At 42.5% G+C, this 17353-nt stretch overlaps 1 protein-coding gene across 1 annotated transcript; it reads left to right on the top strand.

Moving 5' to 3' along the window:
* Positions 1-1563: 1563 nt before the first annotated feature.
* On the top strand, positions 1564-2094 carry LOC138881545 (uncharacterized). The gene has a single exon (XM_070161779.1). It carries the CDS (start codon positions 1564-1566, stop codon positions 2092-2094), a length of 531 nt encoding a protein of 176 aa, XP_070017880.1.
* Positions 2095-17353: the final 15259 nt, after the last annotated feature.

The raw sequence follows: 17353 nt of genomic DNA, 5'->3' as shown, positions 1-17353 counted from the left end.
AGTGGCCAGGGTGAAGCCCCCGATGGATGAGACCAAGATGGTCAGTGTTTTTCTACAAGCCCAAGAGGTTGACTATTTCTAGAATATGATGTCTGCAATGGAAAAGCCGTTTGCTGAGGTTATCAAAATTGGGGAGATGGTCGAAAATGGTTTGAAGACAGGCCACATATTGAGCCAGTCTGCTATAAGAGCTACGTCCCAGGCAATCCAGAGTCGGTCAGGAGGAGTAGCAAATAGAAAGAAGAAAGAAGAAGTGGCGATGGCAGCTTCAAGTCTAAGAAACCCCCGTCAACTCTGAGGTTACTTTCCGCCAAACACGCTGCAAAATTATTATCCCCACCAGGATGTGTCTTATGCCATGGCTCCTCAGCCTTATGCAGTGATGAATGCCCAGCCATACGCTCGGCCACAACAATAGTTTAACCAAAACTAAGCTCCACTTTGTAGAAATAACCCTCCTCACCAAGCTCCATATAATCCCCGTCCCCTACAAAATAATTTTCCATACAATGCCCATGCCCGGGAGCCACCCAGAAGAAACAACTTCATGCCTATTGGTAAATCATACTCTAGCTTTTCCCTAAACTAGTCCAAATGGGTTTGTTGCAACCCGTGCCCCAAACCAGGCAAAACCTAGAGTTGCCCTCCTACCGACACGACGCTCGATGTGCTTACCATTCAGGAGCAGAAGGGCATGACACTAAAAACTATTGGACTCTCAAAAGGGCAATTGAAAACCTAATAGAGCAAAAAAGGGTAGTGCTGAAAGACGAATAGATCCCCAATGTGACCAAATAACCCATTGTAGGCTCACAACAACGGGCCAGTTATTAGGATGATTTGTGAAGATAAAGAGTTTGACCCAGCTCTGAAAGCCATCATTGCTATCGCCGATGCTGAAAAGAAGCCAAGGGCGGTTGCAAAGCAATAAAAAGGGGAGAAGAAGAGAAACTCCACTCCTCAAAGTGTAGAAAAGACTGTGGAAGCCAGAACAAGGGTATCACCTCCTAAGGATGCCATTCTTTATGTTCCCCGGGCCTCCAGGAAAGAACAATTTGCGTTGAGTCCTCCTAAAAGGTTCAAGCTGAACAAGGGACCTAAGATGTATGTACCCAAAGGGACTTATATGGTACGGGGACCAGTAATCCACCCAGGATGAACGAGCCTGTGATCATTATCCGCGCACCACAAAAGCCCATGAAAGACCCCACTGCAGTCCCTTGGAACTACAATAGAGCAATTATGACGTACAAGGGGAAAGAAATTGTAAGGGAAGTAAATGAAACTAACCCATCTGGGAAGCACCTCAATCTGGAAGGAGTGAACAATGCCAAACAGAAGAGTTTTTGGCTTAAAAATCTAGTTAGTGCCGTAGAAGCAGAGGAATTCTTCCAAAAATAAAAAAAGGCAAACTACAAGGTAATTGACCAACTTCGGAAGTCTCCCTCTCAAGTCTCGCTTTTGTCTCTACTGATAAGCTCGAATGAGCATCAAAAAGTGTTGATAAAGACCCTCAATGAAGCATATGTTCCGATTGAAACCATTATTGACCAACTGGAAAGGATGGTAGAACGATTCTTCGAAGTCAACCGGATTTCATTTAGCATAAATGACTTGCCCGCAGAAGGGACTGCCCACAACAAGGCTCTTCATTTGACAGTTAAGTGTGAAAGGTACTATGTGAAAAGAGTCATGGTGGATGGCGGATCTGGGGTTGACATATGCCCTCTCTCAACTTTTCAAAGAATGGAAATTGGGACTGAGAGAATCAGGCCTAACAATGTTTGTGTGCGTGCTTTCGATGTCATCAAGAGAGACACAATAGGGGAGATTTATTTGATCTTGACTATCGGTCATGTGGATTTCAAAGTGACATTTCAGGTCTTGGACATGGATACCTCCTATAATTTTCTCTTAGGAAGGTCTTGGATCCATGCTTCAGGGGCCGTACCTTCTACTCTCTACAAAATGGTAAAATTTAGACACAAAGATCAGGCAATCATGGTCCATGGAGAGGACAAGCAATCAATTTACAGGGACCCGTCAGTCCCATGTCTTGAGGCTAGGGAAGGTAGCGAGCACATAGTCTATTAAGCTTTTGAGGTTGTGGTCGCAGATCAATGTGAGGAAGGGAGCCCGTGTCTTCAGCCCTTTCTGTCAAATTCTTCAATCATGGTCATTACTGAAATGATCAAGCATGGGTATCATCCCGGGAAGGGGCTCGGGGTATCTTTGCAAGGTATCATAGAACCTATCACTTTAGTTGCCAGCGAGAAGTTCTTCGGTGTGGGTTTCGCGCTACAGAAGCTAATATGACATGGGAAAATGAACGAAAGAGCAATGGTTGGGTGTTGCCTCAGCCGGTCCCGCATCTCTCCAAAATATTCGTTAAGCCAAAGTACAAAGAAGAAGAATAAGATGAGGCCTTCACGACCGAGGAAATTAAGGACATATGTGAAGCCATGAGGCAAATGTTATACGAAGCTCATATGGTAGCCGGGTGAAGGCTCGAGCACTGCTGAGGTGCAATTTATGGGGCCCGATGCCAAGCTTCAGAATTGGAAGGCTACTTCGTTCCCAGTCAGGCGGGAATCCCGGTAGTCCAGCTTTGCCACCTTTTCTGCATTTCGAGTTATTCCAGGGTGTAACTTGAATGTTTTCTGTTAAGTTTATTGTCTTTAAAATTCCAATGTAAACCCTTCTATCTTCAAATTCAATGAAATGAAATCAGTATTTCATCGTCTACGAATCTCTTTCTTTATTCTTTCTAATTTTGTTATTTTTCTTATTTCTTCTTTCAGTTCTAATAATGCCGACTTAAATAACATGACATGTTTGCGGACTTCATGCCCAGATCCTAACACACTGTCTAATTATGAAATAATAAATCAAGAACCGAAATATGATGAAGATGAGGCTTTTAGGAAAATAAATCGAGAACTAGAATAATTCGAGAATAAACCTAAGCCAAACTTAAATGAAACCGAGCCGGTTAATTTGGGTAGTTCAGAAGAGGTCCAAGAAACCATGATAAGCCTTCACATGAATAAAAGAACTAGGGATGCATTGGTCCAACTTTTGTTTGAATTCAAAGATATGTTTGCTTTGTCCTATGATGATATGTTATGACTAAGTGTTGATTTAGTGGTGCACAAATTACCAACTTACCCCGATCATCCCCCTGTCCAGCAAAAATAGAGAAAGTGCAAAATTGACATCAGTAATAAGATCAAAGAATAGGTCACCAAACAGTTAAAAGCGGGGGTAATCCGGGTAGTCCGATACACCACATGGTTGGCTAATGTGGTTCCAGTGCCAAAGAAAGATGGAAAAACTCGAATGTGTGTTGACTATCGGGATCTGAACAAAGCAAGTCCCAAAGAAAACTCCCCTTTTACAAACATCCACATCCTTGTTGACAACATTGCCAAACATGAGAGACAGTCTTTCGTGGATTGTTATGCTAGATATCATCAGGTTTTGATGGATGAAGAAGACGCGGAAAAGACAGCCTTCACCACACCCTAGGGTACCTATTGTTACAAGGTCATGCCTTTTGGTTTGAAGAACGCCGGGGCAACTTACATGAGAGCTATGACTTCCATCTTTCATGACATGATGCACTAAAAAACCGAGGTGTATGTGGATGATGTAATCATTAAATCAAGAACGCAGGATGACCATGTTCGGGATCTGAGAAAGTTCTTTGAGCATCTGCATAAGTATGACTTGAAGTTAAATCTAGCTAAATGTGCATTTGGAGTTCCGTCTGGGAAACTCTTGGGATTTTAACCAGTCGGAGGGGCATCGAGCTAGATCCAACAAAGATAAAGTCTATTCGAGATTTGCTTCCTCCGAGAACCAAGAAAGAGGTTATGAGTCTGTTGGGAAGGTTGAATTACATCAGCCAGTTCATTGCTCAGTTGAGTTCCACATGTGAGCCTATATTTAAGCTGTTGAAGAAAGATGCAACAATTAAATGGACAAATGAGTGTCAAGAAGCCTTCGACAAAATCAAAGAATATCTGTCGAATCCACCAGTCTTGGTCCCACCCGAACTTGGGAGGCCTTTATTTTTGTTTTTGACAGTGTTAAAGAATTGCTTTGGGTGCTTTCTCGGGAAACATGATGCGACCGGGAAGAAAGAACAAGCAATATACTATCTGAGCAAGAAGTTTACTAGTTACGAAGCCAAATACACTTTTTTGGAAAGGACTTGATGTGCCCTAACTTGGGTCACTCAGAAGCTTAGGCATTACCTGTTGGCCTACACCACCTATCTCATCACCAGGTTGGATCCTTTAAATTACATATTCCAAAAGGTGATGCCCATGGGGAGGTTAGCAAAATGGCAAATCCTGCTCACCGAGTTTGACATAGTCTATGTCACCCGCACGGCAATGAAAGCTTAAGCTTTAGCGGATCACTTAGCAGAAAATCCTCTTGATGATGAATATTAGCCTTTGAGTACTTACTTTCCGGACGAGGAAGTAAATTCAGTTGAGGTAATTTCAGAAGACACCAGTGCTTGGAAAATGTCCTTTGATGGAGTTGTGAACACAAAAGGTGTCGAGATTGGGCAATCTTGATCGCACCCACTGGTCAGCACTATCTAGTCACGGCCCGGCTTCGGTTTTTCTACACCAACAACACTGCCGAGTATGAAGCCTGCATTATGGGGATGAACATGGAAATTGACCAAGATGTGGAAGAATTGTTAATCATGGGAGATTCAGACTTGATTATCCGACAAGCTCATGGTGAATGGGAAACTCGGGATGTCAAGATTATTCCATATAGGAAACATGTGGAAGATCTTAGCAAGAGGTTCAAGTCAGTCGAGTTCAGGTACATTCCTCGGTTTCATAATGAGTTAGCTGATGCACTCGCTACTTTGGCCTCGATGTTGCCATATCCAGGCAATGTCCACATTGACCCATTGGAAATCCAAATCCGAGAAAGGCATGGTTATTGAAATACGGTTGAGGTGGAACCAAATGTTCAGCCATAGTATCATGACATCAAGAGATTTTTGATAACAAAGGAATATCCCAAGCAAGCCAATGGGGACCAAAAGAGGACCATTAGAAGGCTTTCTAGTGGCTTTTTCTTAAGCGGAGAGGTCTTGTACAAAAGGACTCCGGATATGAACCTTCTAAGATGCGCAAATGCCTAAGAGGACGGAAGAATCATGAATGAAGTACAAACAGGAGTGTGTGGACCCCATATAAATGGATACATCCTGGCAAAGAAAATCCTTCGAGCAAGTTATTACTGGATGACTATAGAAAAGGATTGCTTCAGTTTTGTCCAAAAATGTCATCAGTGTCAGGTGCACAATGACTTGATTCATGCACCGCCTTCAGAATTACATCCTATGTCGGCGTCGTGGCCATTCGTTGCTTGGGGTATGGATGCCATTGGGCCGATCGAGCCGAAAGATTCAAATGGGCATAGATTCATATCGTTGCCATTGATTACTTCACAAAGTGGGTTGAAGCAGTCGCGTTCAAAGTCGTCACTAAGAAAGCTGTGGTAGACTTCGTGCACTCCAACATCATCTGCCATTTTGGTATTCCTAAAACTATTATTACGGACAATGTTGCGAATCTCAATAGTCATTTGATGAGGGAAGTATGTGAACAATTTAAGATTACACATCGAAATTCTACCCCTTATCGGCCAAAAGCTAACGTTGTTGTTGAAGCGGCAAACAAGAACATCAAGAAGATTCTTAGGAAGATGATCCAAAGTTCTAGACAATGGCATGAAAAGTTTCCGTTTGCATTGTTGGGATATCGCACAACTGTGCGCACATCAGTTGGAGCAACACCCTATTTATTGGTTTATGGCACTGAAGCCGTAATACCCGCAGAAGTTGAAATTTCTTCTCTTCGAATCATCGTTGAAGCCGAGATTGAGGATAGTGAGTGGGTCAAGACCCTTCTAGAATAGCTAACCATGATTGATGAAAAGCAGATGGCCGCAGTTTGCCACGGGCAGTTGTATCATCAAAGAGTGGCCCGTGCTTACAACAAGAAAGTGCGGTCTAGGAACGTTTAAGTGGGGCAACTCATTTTGAGACGTATTCTCCCGCATCACAAGGAAGCAAAAGGGAAGTTTGCTCCAAATGGAAAGGTCCATACATTATTAGGAAATTATTGCCGAAAGGGGCATTGTATTTGGGAGACATTGAAGGAAATATCCCTGAAACAACTGTCAATGCAGATGTGGTCAAAAGGTATTACGTTTAACCCTTCTGAGGTACTGATATAATCCAATTGGGATGACGAAGGCTTTCATTCTCGCTACCCCAAATACTTCAACCCTTTGCTAACCCTTTGAGCTGGTTACCCTTCTTTGATTACCCTCTTTAGAACCCGAAAACATATGTAATAAAACACAAAGTTTTCCTGAACTACATTCGACTTGATTCTGAAAGAATACGTAGGCAGCCTTTCTCTTGGGTTCAGTCACACCAAAACAAAAATCCACATTTCCCTAAAAAAGTTGAAACTGGGGCAGAATTTATAATAGTTCGGTGACGGTTGACTGAAAGGTTCCAAAGTTGTAGTTCAATCCAAACTCTTGTTACCCAAAATCCTGTTCAAAGCCCTTTGGATCGATTAGTAAAGAAGTTCACAAGGGGAGGTTGTTGGATCTAATACAATCAAATGAGAGAAATAAAATGAAGAATTGGTGAAAACCCACACGGGCTCCGTAAGGCGATGGTGACCAGAGAAACTGAAAATGAGATAGTCTTATTAGTAAAAACTCGTAAAGAGCACTATAAGGCGACAATAAGAAGAGAAATGAGAGAGGTCAATTGGCGAAAACTCGCAAAGGGCGCCATTGATCGAAAAGAAGGAATTCCCTACAACCATCGGCAATGATGGAGTCCTAGAAAGGTTTCCCGGTTTTAAGACACGAGTTATGATGGGTTTATGAGAGATTGGATGGTTGTGCAGATCGGGTATCCAGTCCAAGAAGCATGTCATGTCTATTGAAGTCTGCATGCACTCTGGATAAGTCCTTCTTTCTTTCCCCCGAAAGGGACAATTCTTGTTAAATTCATTATCCTGTCCTTTGTTTACTCTTCTTTGAATCCCTTTCGGTTTAATCCTTCTCTGAAACTAATACAAAGAAAAGATGACAAAATTGGTTTTACAGGGTTCTGCTTAACAAAAGCCAAATTCAAGGAAAAGCACCCAGCCTCAGTAGGTGCATCAAGTCGATCTCGATTGGACATGATGGTCGATGCTTCAGAGTCAAATTTATTGAAAAGGAAAGAAATCCAATGTCAAGTGCCCATAAAGGAAAAATAAGATGAAAAGGCCAAAGTCCCACACGATTGAACCATCATGTGAAATTTGGAAAGTCAAGATCCCTGGGTTTAGAAGAAAGATCGATCTACAGAAAGCTGACGAGTAATAGGGGTTTTTATCGAAAGTTGGGATGAGATCAATACAATCAAGGCCACAAAACCAACCACCATTTCAAACTAACAATTGTTCTTTGTTTGAATACATGAGACAGGTGCAATCCAAAGCAACCTTGCAAGAAGCAGGTGCCGGCAAAAGAAACCACGCAAGGGCTAGATGTCACGACCCAAACTGAAGGGCCATGACTAGCATCCGACCACACTTGCCGAGCACCAACGTACATTTCATCTAACCTTCATTATTATCTTTTAAGGCTAAAGAGATCAATATAAATGGTAGACCTAGATCATGGACAACCAGCAATAAAATATGATGGCATGAATATACATAGCAGGGGATGACCAGACAATCAAGAAACTACATATAAGGTATGAGCTACCACGCTACTATGAAAGACTATACAACAAAAACTAGCCTACAAGGCATACCAAACTATACATGAGCCGACACCTGTCTATGAGCCTCTAAAAGAACATAAGTGTTGCAACATAGCCGGAACAGGGCCCCGACATACCCATAATGTCTATAACAAAAATTGCATACCAAGACCAAGGCAAGTCCGGAGAAGGGATCTCGCCAATCACCGCTGAACTGGACAGTCTACTGTGGTGGGGGAGCTGCACCTACCTGTCTATCAGGACCTGCAGCACGACATGCAGCGTCCACAAATAAAAGGACGTCAGTACGAATAAAGTACTGAGTATGTAAGGCAAGGAACCATAAATACGATCAGTAATGTAAGCAAGGATAGAGAATATACAACCTGTAACATCTTAGTACCTCTGAGGGCTACTTACATGAAATGCATGATACATATGTATAAATACATAAACCTTTAAAGCATTCGCCTCTGTGGGCATCATCATCATCATATCGTACCCGGCCATAATAGGCTCGGTAGAATCGTACCCGGCCACGTGGAGCTCGGTAAAACCCAACTGATCAGTGGTTGCACAATAGGTGCCGTACCCGGCCAACTATAGCGTGGCTCGGTAGAGTAAAATAGATACATATATATAATGCATGCTCGACTCATGGAATCACATTCTAAACCTTTCGGAGTGACGTAAGGTCGGTATCCTCTATACACGTTATTAGGACTAACTCTTCACTATGAACCTTATAAGATTTAGGAAGTACGAACAACATTGATAACATAAGAATAAGAGAAGTAACATTAACATCAATCGTTCCATAAGAGGGAAAACAATGTAAGTACTGCTAGCTTCTAAGAGTAGAGTATCTTGGAAGCTCGTTCATTACATTATGTACAATCGGAGTCGTGCAAAAGAAGGAAAGGGATAGCCTCACATACCTTGTATATACTGCCCCAATCTCAAGCTATGCAATTGTCAAAACTCCTTAGTCTACAATAAGAGAAACGATACTATCGTTATCATTTAAGCGTCATAACTATTATGTATCGACCACAACCTATTTTACGATGAAACGGACAGCACCTCCCCTATATATATGACCTCACACCATTCAAAACAGTCACCAAACAGCCCAAACAACATCAATAATAAACATATTGAGCCTCCCAAAATAGTCCACACATAGCCTAATCACTCCATACATACGACGACCACCGTAGTCGTGTCAAACAACCTGGAAATGTTACGAATAACTATCAGCCCATAACCCTACATATATATGGTGTTTCTCCACACCCTTCCTCCTCCAAAACTCCACAAGATAGTAGTAAAATACGCAGCCCAACAACAACGCAAAACAGTCCACAAAACAATAACACTACTACCAAACCTTTCGATATATATCTCACAAGTTCTAGCTTCAATGGCTTAGCCGCAACTTGGATAATCTTAAATACATATAGAGTAAGAGGTTCCTTACCTTTATACAGAAAGAACAACTCCAATTTGACCTTAAATTTCCAAGAAATATCCCTCCAATGCTGCCACAACAACAAAAAAATGAAACTAGCGATCAATTAGTGTTTTTCGGCACTAGAATCACTTTAGAAGGCTTGAAATCACCTAGGATTAATATTAAGAACATTAGGGAGTATTTACAGAACATATACCCTTTAAAACAACCTCCCACACGAGTTGGAACGACACAAAAATGAGCAACAACAAGAAGAACAAGAGACTTACTAGCGCCACGGAATTCCCGACACTTGATTTGTGTTGTTTGCCCTTTTTGGGTCTTGAATCTTGAGAGAACCTTGAGAGGATGTTCCTAGGGTTCTAAGGTCTGAAAATAGTGAAAATAAATGACTAAAAACGGGTTGTAGTCATCCTATATAGGTCCAAATATCTTAAACCGACTTAGTGGGCCCCATAGAGAGGTGCTTGGCGCAGTCTCGCGAAAACGCGAATATCTCTCTACTCCGAGATCGTATCGATGAACGGTTTAATGCGTTGGAAACTAGACTCATAGATCTTTAATTTTGTGGGTAGATCACCCCGTAATTACTTGTAAATTATGATAAAAGATTAGAAACATTTGACCTAATGTTTAAGTAAAATTATGAACCTAAGTTGCGACAACTTTTGTCGACTTTTGTTTCATAACTCGTTTGACTTCAAGACTTATGATACGGATATTATATGATTAAAATACCTTAATAAATGACCTCTTGAGTGTATTAAGCACCGCTAGATTACCTGAAAATACGAGTTACAACATCCTTGATTCGTTTAACTTCTAATATTGGTTAATCACCCTTATACACTCTTGTATCACTTAAGACCAATAGGATTGACTTCTTATCATCTCAAAGATAATTCCTTCTTGGATTTATGTTAACTAATATATGGCATGAACTAACACATGTGGATATGGGTTGTAACACCCTCCCCCCTTAGGAACATTCGTCCTCGAATGTAAGGGTTTATGGGGAGTTTAAATCATCGTGGATTCCAATGGAAATTTCCGATCAATTTTCCCCTATAAAATGGTCACTAGCAAAACTTGCAAGTAATTAAGCCCAACATATGGCTTCACAAGGCTACACAAAGCATTATGCGTATTTACATTATCTACATATCACCATTTTGTATTAAGGAGGAGTATTCTCAAATTATTGCTTACCTCATAGAGCCGTTTCTTCTTCCAATGTATCCTGTCTTCCACCAGCATCCTTGTTATCTTCATTCTGGAATAAGTAAGGGTATTTAGACTTCATCTCCTCTTCTGCTTCCCATGTCATTTCTTCCATATTTTTGTTCCTCCACAATACTTTGACGGAAGCTACATCTTTTGTTCTCAGCTTGCGGACTTGCCGATCTAATATCGCCACTGGCACTTCTTCATATGATAGGTCCTCTGTAACTTGTACATCTTTGATAGGGACGACTCGAGAAGGGTCTCCAATACATTTTCTCAACATAGATACATGGAATACCGGGTGGACAAATTCCAATTCGGATGGCAATTCTAACTCATAAGCAACCTGTCCAATCCGTCGAAGAATTTTATACGGCCCGATATACCTTGGACTCAGCTTACCTTTCTTCCCAAAACGCATAATACCCTTCATTGGTGAGATCCTCAGGAAAACCCAATCACCAACCTCAAACTCTAGATCACGACGTCGGACATCAGAATAAGATTTTTGCCTGCTTTGTGCCGTCCTCAATCGCTCCTGTATCACTTTCACCTTCTTAATAGCTTGGTGAATCAAATCTGGCCCATATAATTCTGTTTCACCGACTTCGAACCATCCAACTGGTGATCTACATCTCCTCCCGTATAGTGCCTCGTATGGGGCCATTTTAATACTGGAATGGTAGCTATTGTTATAGGCGAATTCTATGAGTGGAAGATGATCATCCCAATTCCCCTTAAAATCTAGAACACATGCTCGTAGCATATCTTCCAGTGTCTGAATGGTACGTTCAGCCTGTCCGTCAGTCTGCGGATGAAATGCAGTGCTGAGATTTACCTGTGTGCCTAAACCCTTCTGGAAAGACCTCCAAAAGTTAGCCGTAAATTGAGCTCCTCGATCTGATATAATAGATATGGGCACACCATGAAGCCTAACAATCTCCTTGATATACAACTTCGCATAATCTTCAGCCGTGTAAGTTGTCTTCACTGGCAGAAAATGGGCACATTTTGTAAGTCGATCAATTATCACCCAGATGGAGTCAAACTTATGATAAGAGCGAGGTAATCCAATAATGAAGTCCATATTAATCACCTCCCACTTCCAGGTCGGAATCTCTATATTTTGAAGCAATCCACCGGGTTTCTGATGTTCTATCTTTACTTGTTGACAATTGGGACACTGGGCTACAAATTCAGCAATAGACTTCTTCATATTATCCCACCAATACTGCTCCTTGACATCATGATACATCTTTGTCGAGCCGGGATGGATGGAATATCGGGATTGATGAATCTCATTCATAATCTTCTCTCGCAACCCTGCCACATTAGGCACACACAATCGGCTCTGGTATCTCAGTGCCCCATCTTTTCCGATCCCAAAAGCCATACTTTTACACTGTTGAATGCTTTCTCTTAATCGTACTAAGATAGGATCTTCATATTGTCGTGCTTTTACCTCGGCTACCAAAGATGATTCTGATGTATTCTGTACAGTAACACCTCCGTCATCAGAGTCTAACAATCTGATTCTCATATTGGCTAGCTGATGAAGCTCTTTAATCAACCCCCATCTACCTGCCTCAATATGTACTAAGCTTCCCATTGATTTACGGCTGAGAGCGTCTGCCACAACATTGGCTTTACCGGGATGATACAATATCTCGACGTCGTAGTCTTTCAATAATTCAAGCCACCTACGCTGCCTCAAATTCAACTCTTTCTGCTTGAAGATGTATTGTAAACTCTTGTGATCTGTGTAGATGTCAACATGGACGCCGTATAAGTAGTGCCGCCATATCTTCAAAGCATATATTACTGCAGCCAATTCCAAATCATGGGTTGGATAATTCTTTTCATGCTTCTTCAATTGTCTTGATGCATAAGCAATCACATTCCCACGCTGCATCAATACGCACCCTAAACCTATACCTGAGGCATCACAATATACCACATAACCTTCTGTTCCTTCAGGAAGAGTGAGCACTGGTGCAGATGTCAATCGATTCTTCAGCTCCTGAAAACTACGTTCACAAGTGTCAGACCACTGGAATTTGGTAGCTTTTTGTGTTAACTTAGTCAATGGTGATGATATAGAGGAAAATCCTTCTACAAACCGCCTATAATATCCTGCTAGCCCTAGGAAGCTGCGGACTTCTGATGGTGTTGTAGGTCTCGGCCAATTCTTTACTGCATCGATCTTCTGAGTGTCGACACTAATACCCTCATCAGATATCACATGGCCAAGGAATGCTACTGAGTTCAGCCAGAATTCACATTTGGAGAGCTTAGCATATAACTTACGATCCTGAAGCGTCTGTAATACTATCCGCAAGTGGCCCGCATGTTCCGCCTCCGAACGAGAATACACTAGAATGTCATCAATGAATACAATCACGAACACATCAAGATAGGGCCTGAATATAGTATTCATGAGATCCATAAAAGCTGCTGGGGCATTTGTTAGCCCGAACGACATCACCAAGAACTCAAAGTGCCCATATCTTGTCCGGAAGGCCGTCTTTGGAATATCCTTCTCCCTAACCCTCACCTGATGATACCCTGAACGTAAATCAATCTTAGAGAAATACTTGGCACCCTGGAGTTGGTCAAACAGGTCATCAATTCTTGGAAGTGGATACTTGTTCTTTATAGTAGACTTATTCAACTGTCGATAGTCGATACACATCCGTAACGACCCGTCTTTCTTCCGCACGAATAGGACTGGTGCACCCCAAGGTGAAGTGCTAGGCCTAATAAAGCCCTTATCCAGCAAGTCCTTCAACTGCACCTTCAACTCTCGCAACTCTGCCGGGGCCATTCTGTATGGAGGAATAGAGATCGGTTGAGTGTCAGGCAACACATCAATGCTAAACTCAATCTCCCTTTCAGGAGGAAGGCCTGGGAGTTCATCTGGGAAAACATCTGGGAATTCGTTGACCACAGGGATTGATTGTAAAGTAGGCGGTTTCGCCTCCGCATCCCTAACGCGAACGAGATGATAAATGTAACCTTTTGAGATCATTTTCCTTGCCTTAAGATAGGAAATAAACCTACCTTTCGGTGTAGCAATGTTCCCTTTCCATTCAATGACGGGTTCACCCGGAAATTGGAACCTAACCATCTTCGTACGACAGTCAACATTTGCATAGCATGAGGCCAACCAGTCCATTCCCATTATCACATCAAAATCAACCATTTCTAACTCAAATAAATTTGCCGAGGTTTGACGACTACAAATCATCACAGTGCAACCTCTATATACCCTTCTAGCAATCACAGAATCTCCTATCGGAGTAGATACCGCGAGGGGTTTACTTATCAATTCAGGTTCAATGCCAAACTTATTAGCCACAAAGGGTGTAACATATGATAATGTAGATCCCGGATCAATCAGCGCATATACATCATAAGAAAACACAGATATAATACCTGTAACAACATCTGGAGACGACTCGAGATCCTGTCGACCTACTAGAGCATAGGTTCGATTTTGAGCACCACTCGAACTCGGCACTGCACCTCTACCCCTACCACGACCTGTCGACTGCTGAAAACCCCGTGCTGGAGGTCGAACTGATGAGGAAGAACCAGACACAGATCCAGTCGGCTGAGCCATACCATCACCTCCTCTATTAGGACAATCCCGCATCATATGGCCAGGCTGCCCGCACGAATAGCATGCATCAGAACCTCGACGACACAGTCCAAAGTGGGCCTTGCCGCACTGATCACAATGTGGTGTTGGGGGTCTCATCTGACTAGTATCCCTGTGATGTTGCGAGCCAGATGCCCGCGAACTCTGACCTGGACCAGAATAGGATCGATCATATCGAGGCCTCTGAAACTGTGGAGGAGCACTAGCTACAGGTGGCGCCGAACTCCTCGAAAACTGTGGCCTGATGCGGCCTCTGAAGTCATCAGAATACCCTGCAAATCTCGCCCTCTTATGCTGGCCTCTATCCTGCTCCCTAACTGCCCTCTGCTGGCGCTTACGATCCTCTAGGGTCTGGGCATAAGCTTGAATACGGGAAATATCCATGCCCTCCACCAAGGAGGCTGTCGTACACTCATTTATTAGATGTGGTCCCAACCCATTCACGAACATATGCACCCTATCACTCATCTCGGCCACCATATGGGGAGCATACCTTGCCAAAGAATCAAACTGCATACTGTACTCTCGCACACTCATATTACCTTGTCTAAGGTTCAAGAACTTATCAGCTCTAGCTCGTCGTATCTCAACTGGCAAGTAGTGACGAAGAAAGGCCTCAGAAAATTCCTTCCACACAGTTGGAGGAGGGTTCAGACCCCTGGATCTCTCCCAACTATCATACCAGAGAACCGCTAAATCCCGTAGCCGATAAGAAGCCAACTCTACTGCCTCTGTATCACTAACATGCATAACCCGAAGTGTACGATGAACCTGGTCAATAAAAGTTTGTGGGTCCTCCTTGGGGTCTGATCCGGTAAACACTGGAGGGTCTAAATTAATAAAATCACGAACTCTTGTACTAACTGGTTTCTCAGCAGCACCTGTATTCTGCCTCTGAGCCTGAGCAGCTACCAAGCTAGTCAATAACTGCAAAGCACTCCGCATATCCTGGTCTGGAGTGCCAGACGGAGGAACTGGAGGCGCTGGGTGCCTTCTAATATCCTCTGGAGGAGATGGAGTAGATGAGGTATGAGAGGGCATCTCACTTTGAGCCTCACTTTGTCCTGCTCTGACTTGGGGCACCTGACTGGTACCCTCTCCCGCTGTTGTATCAAGCCGTCTACTAATCGTTTGCTTCCTAGTCGAAGGCATCACTGAAAAAAACAAGGTGAATATTAGAGACAAACACTTACGACTCAACTCTACGCACGATCTAGATTCAGGAAGAAGGTAACAACCCTAGATGTCATGTAGCCTCCTGATTATAAATGTGGCGCGCTACACATCCATAATCAAGACTCTACTAGACACGGCTCATAGACAACCCCTAGGACAGACTTGCTCTGATACCAAGTTTGTCACGACCCAAACTGAAGGGCCATGACTAGCACCCGACCACACTTGCCGAGCACCAACGTACATTTCATCTAACCTTCATTATTATCTTTTAAGGCTAAAGAGATCAATATAAATGGTAGACCTAGATCATGGACAACCAGCAATAAAATATGATGGCATGAATATACATAGCAGGGGATGACCAGACAATCAAGAAACTACATATAAGGTATGAGCTACCACGCTACTATGAAAGACTATACAACAAAAACTAGCCTACAAGGCATACCAAACTATACATGAGCCGACACCTGTCTATGAGCCTCTAAAAGAACATAAGTGTTGCAACATAGCCGGAACAGGGCCCCGACATACCCATAATATCTATAACAAAAATTGCATACCAAGACCAAGGCAAGTCCGGAGAAGGGATCTCGCCAATCACCGCTGAACTGGACAGTCTACTGTGGTGGGGGAGCTGCACCTGCCTGTCTATCAGGACCTGCAGCACGACATGCAGCGTCCACAAATAAAAGGACGTCAGTACGAATAAAGTACTGAGTATGTAAGGCAAGGAACCATAAATACGATCAGTAATGTAAGCAAGGATAGAGAATATACAACCTGTAACATCTTAGTACCTCTGAGGGCTACTTACATGAAATGCATGATACATATGTATAAATACATAAACCTTTAAAGCATTCGCCTCTGTGGGCATCATCATCATCATATCGTACCCGGCCATAATAGGCTCGGTAGAATCGTACCCGGCCACGTGGAGCTCGGTAAAACCCAACTGATCAGTGGTTGCACAATAGGTGCCGTACCCGGCCAACTATAGCGTGGCTCGGTAGAGTAAAATAGATACATATATATAATGCATGCTCGACTCATGGAATCACATTCTAAACCTTTCGGAGTGACGTAAGGTCGGTATCCTCTATACACGTTATTAGGACTAACTCTTCACTATGAACCTTATAAGATTTAGGAAGTACGAACAACATTGATAACATAAGAATAAGAGAAGTAACATTAACATCAATCGTTCCATAAGAGGGAAAACAATGTAAGTACTGCTAGCTTCTAAGAGTAGAGTATCTTGGAAGCTCGTTCATTACATTATGTACAATCGGAGTCGTGCAAAAGAAGGAAAGGGATAGCCTCACATACCTTGTATATACTGCCCCAATCTCAAGCTATGCAATTGTCAAAACTCCTTAGTCTACAATAAGAGAAACAATACTATCGTTATCATTTAAGCGTCATAACTATTATGTATCGACCACAACCTATTTTACGATGAAACGGACAGCACCTCCCCTATATATATGACCTCACACCATTCAAAACATTCACCAAACAGCACAAACAACATCAATAATAAACATATTGAGCCTCCCAAAATAGTCCACACATAGCCTAATCACTCCATACATACGACAACCACCGTAGTCGTGTCAAACAACCTGGAAATGTTACGAATAACTATCAGCCCATAAACCTACATATATATGGTGTTTCTCCACACCCTTCCTCCTCCAAAACTCCACAAGATAGTAGTAAAATACGCAGCCCAACAACAACGCAAAACAGTCCACAAAACAATAACACTACTACCAAACCTTTCGATATATATCTCACAAGTTCTAGCTTCAATGGCTTAGCCGCAACTTGGATAATCTTAAATACATATAGAGTAAGAGGTTCCTTACCTTTATACAGAAAGAACAACTCCAATTTGACCTTAAATTTCCAATAAATATCCCTCCAATGCTGCCACAACAACAAAAAAATGAAACTAGCGATCAATTAGTGTTTTTCGGCACTAGAA

This window comes from Nicotiana sylvestris, chromosome 11 (genome assembly GCF_000393655.2).
Source record: "Nicotiana sylvestris chromosome 11, ASM39365v2, whole genome shotgun sequence".
NCBI classification, from domain to species: Eukaryota; Viridiplantae; Streptophyta; class Magnoliopsida; order Solanales; family Solanaceae; genus Nicotiana; species Nicotiana sylvestris.
This window is presented reverse-complemented; position numbering and strand designations above follow the sequence as displayed.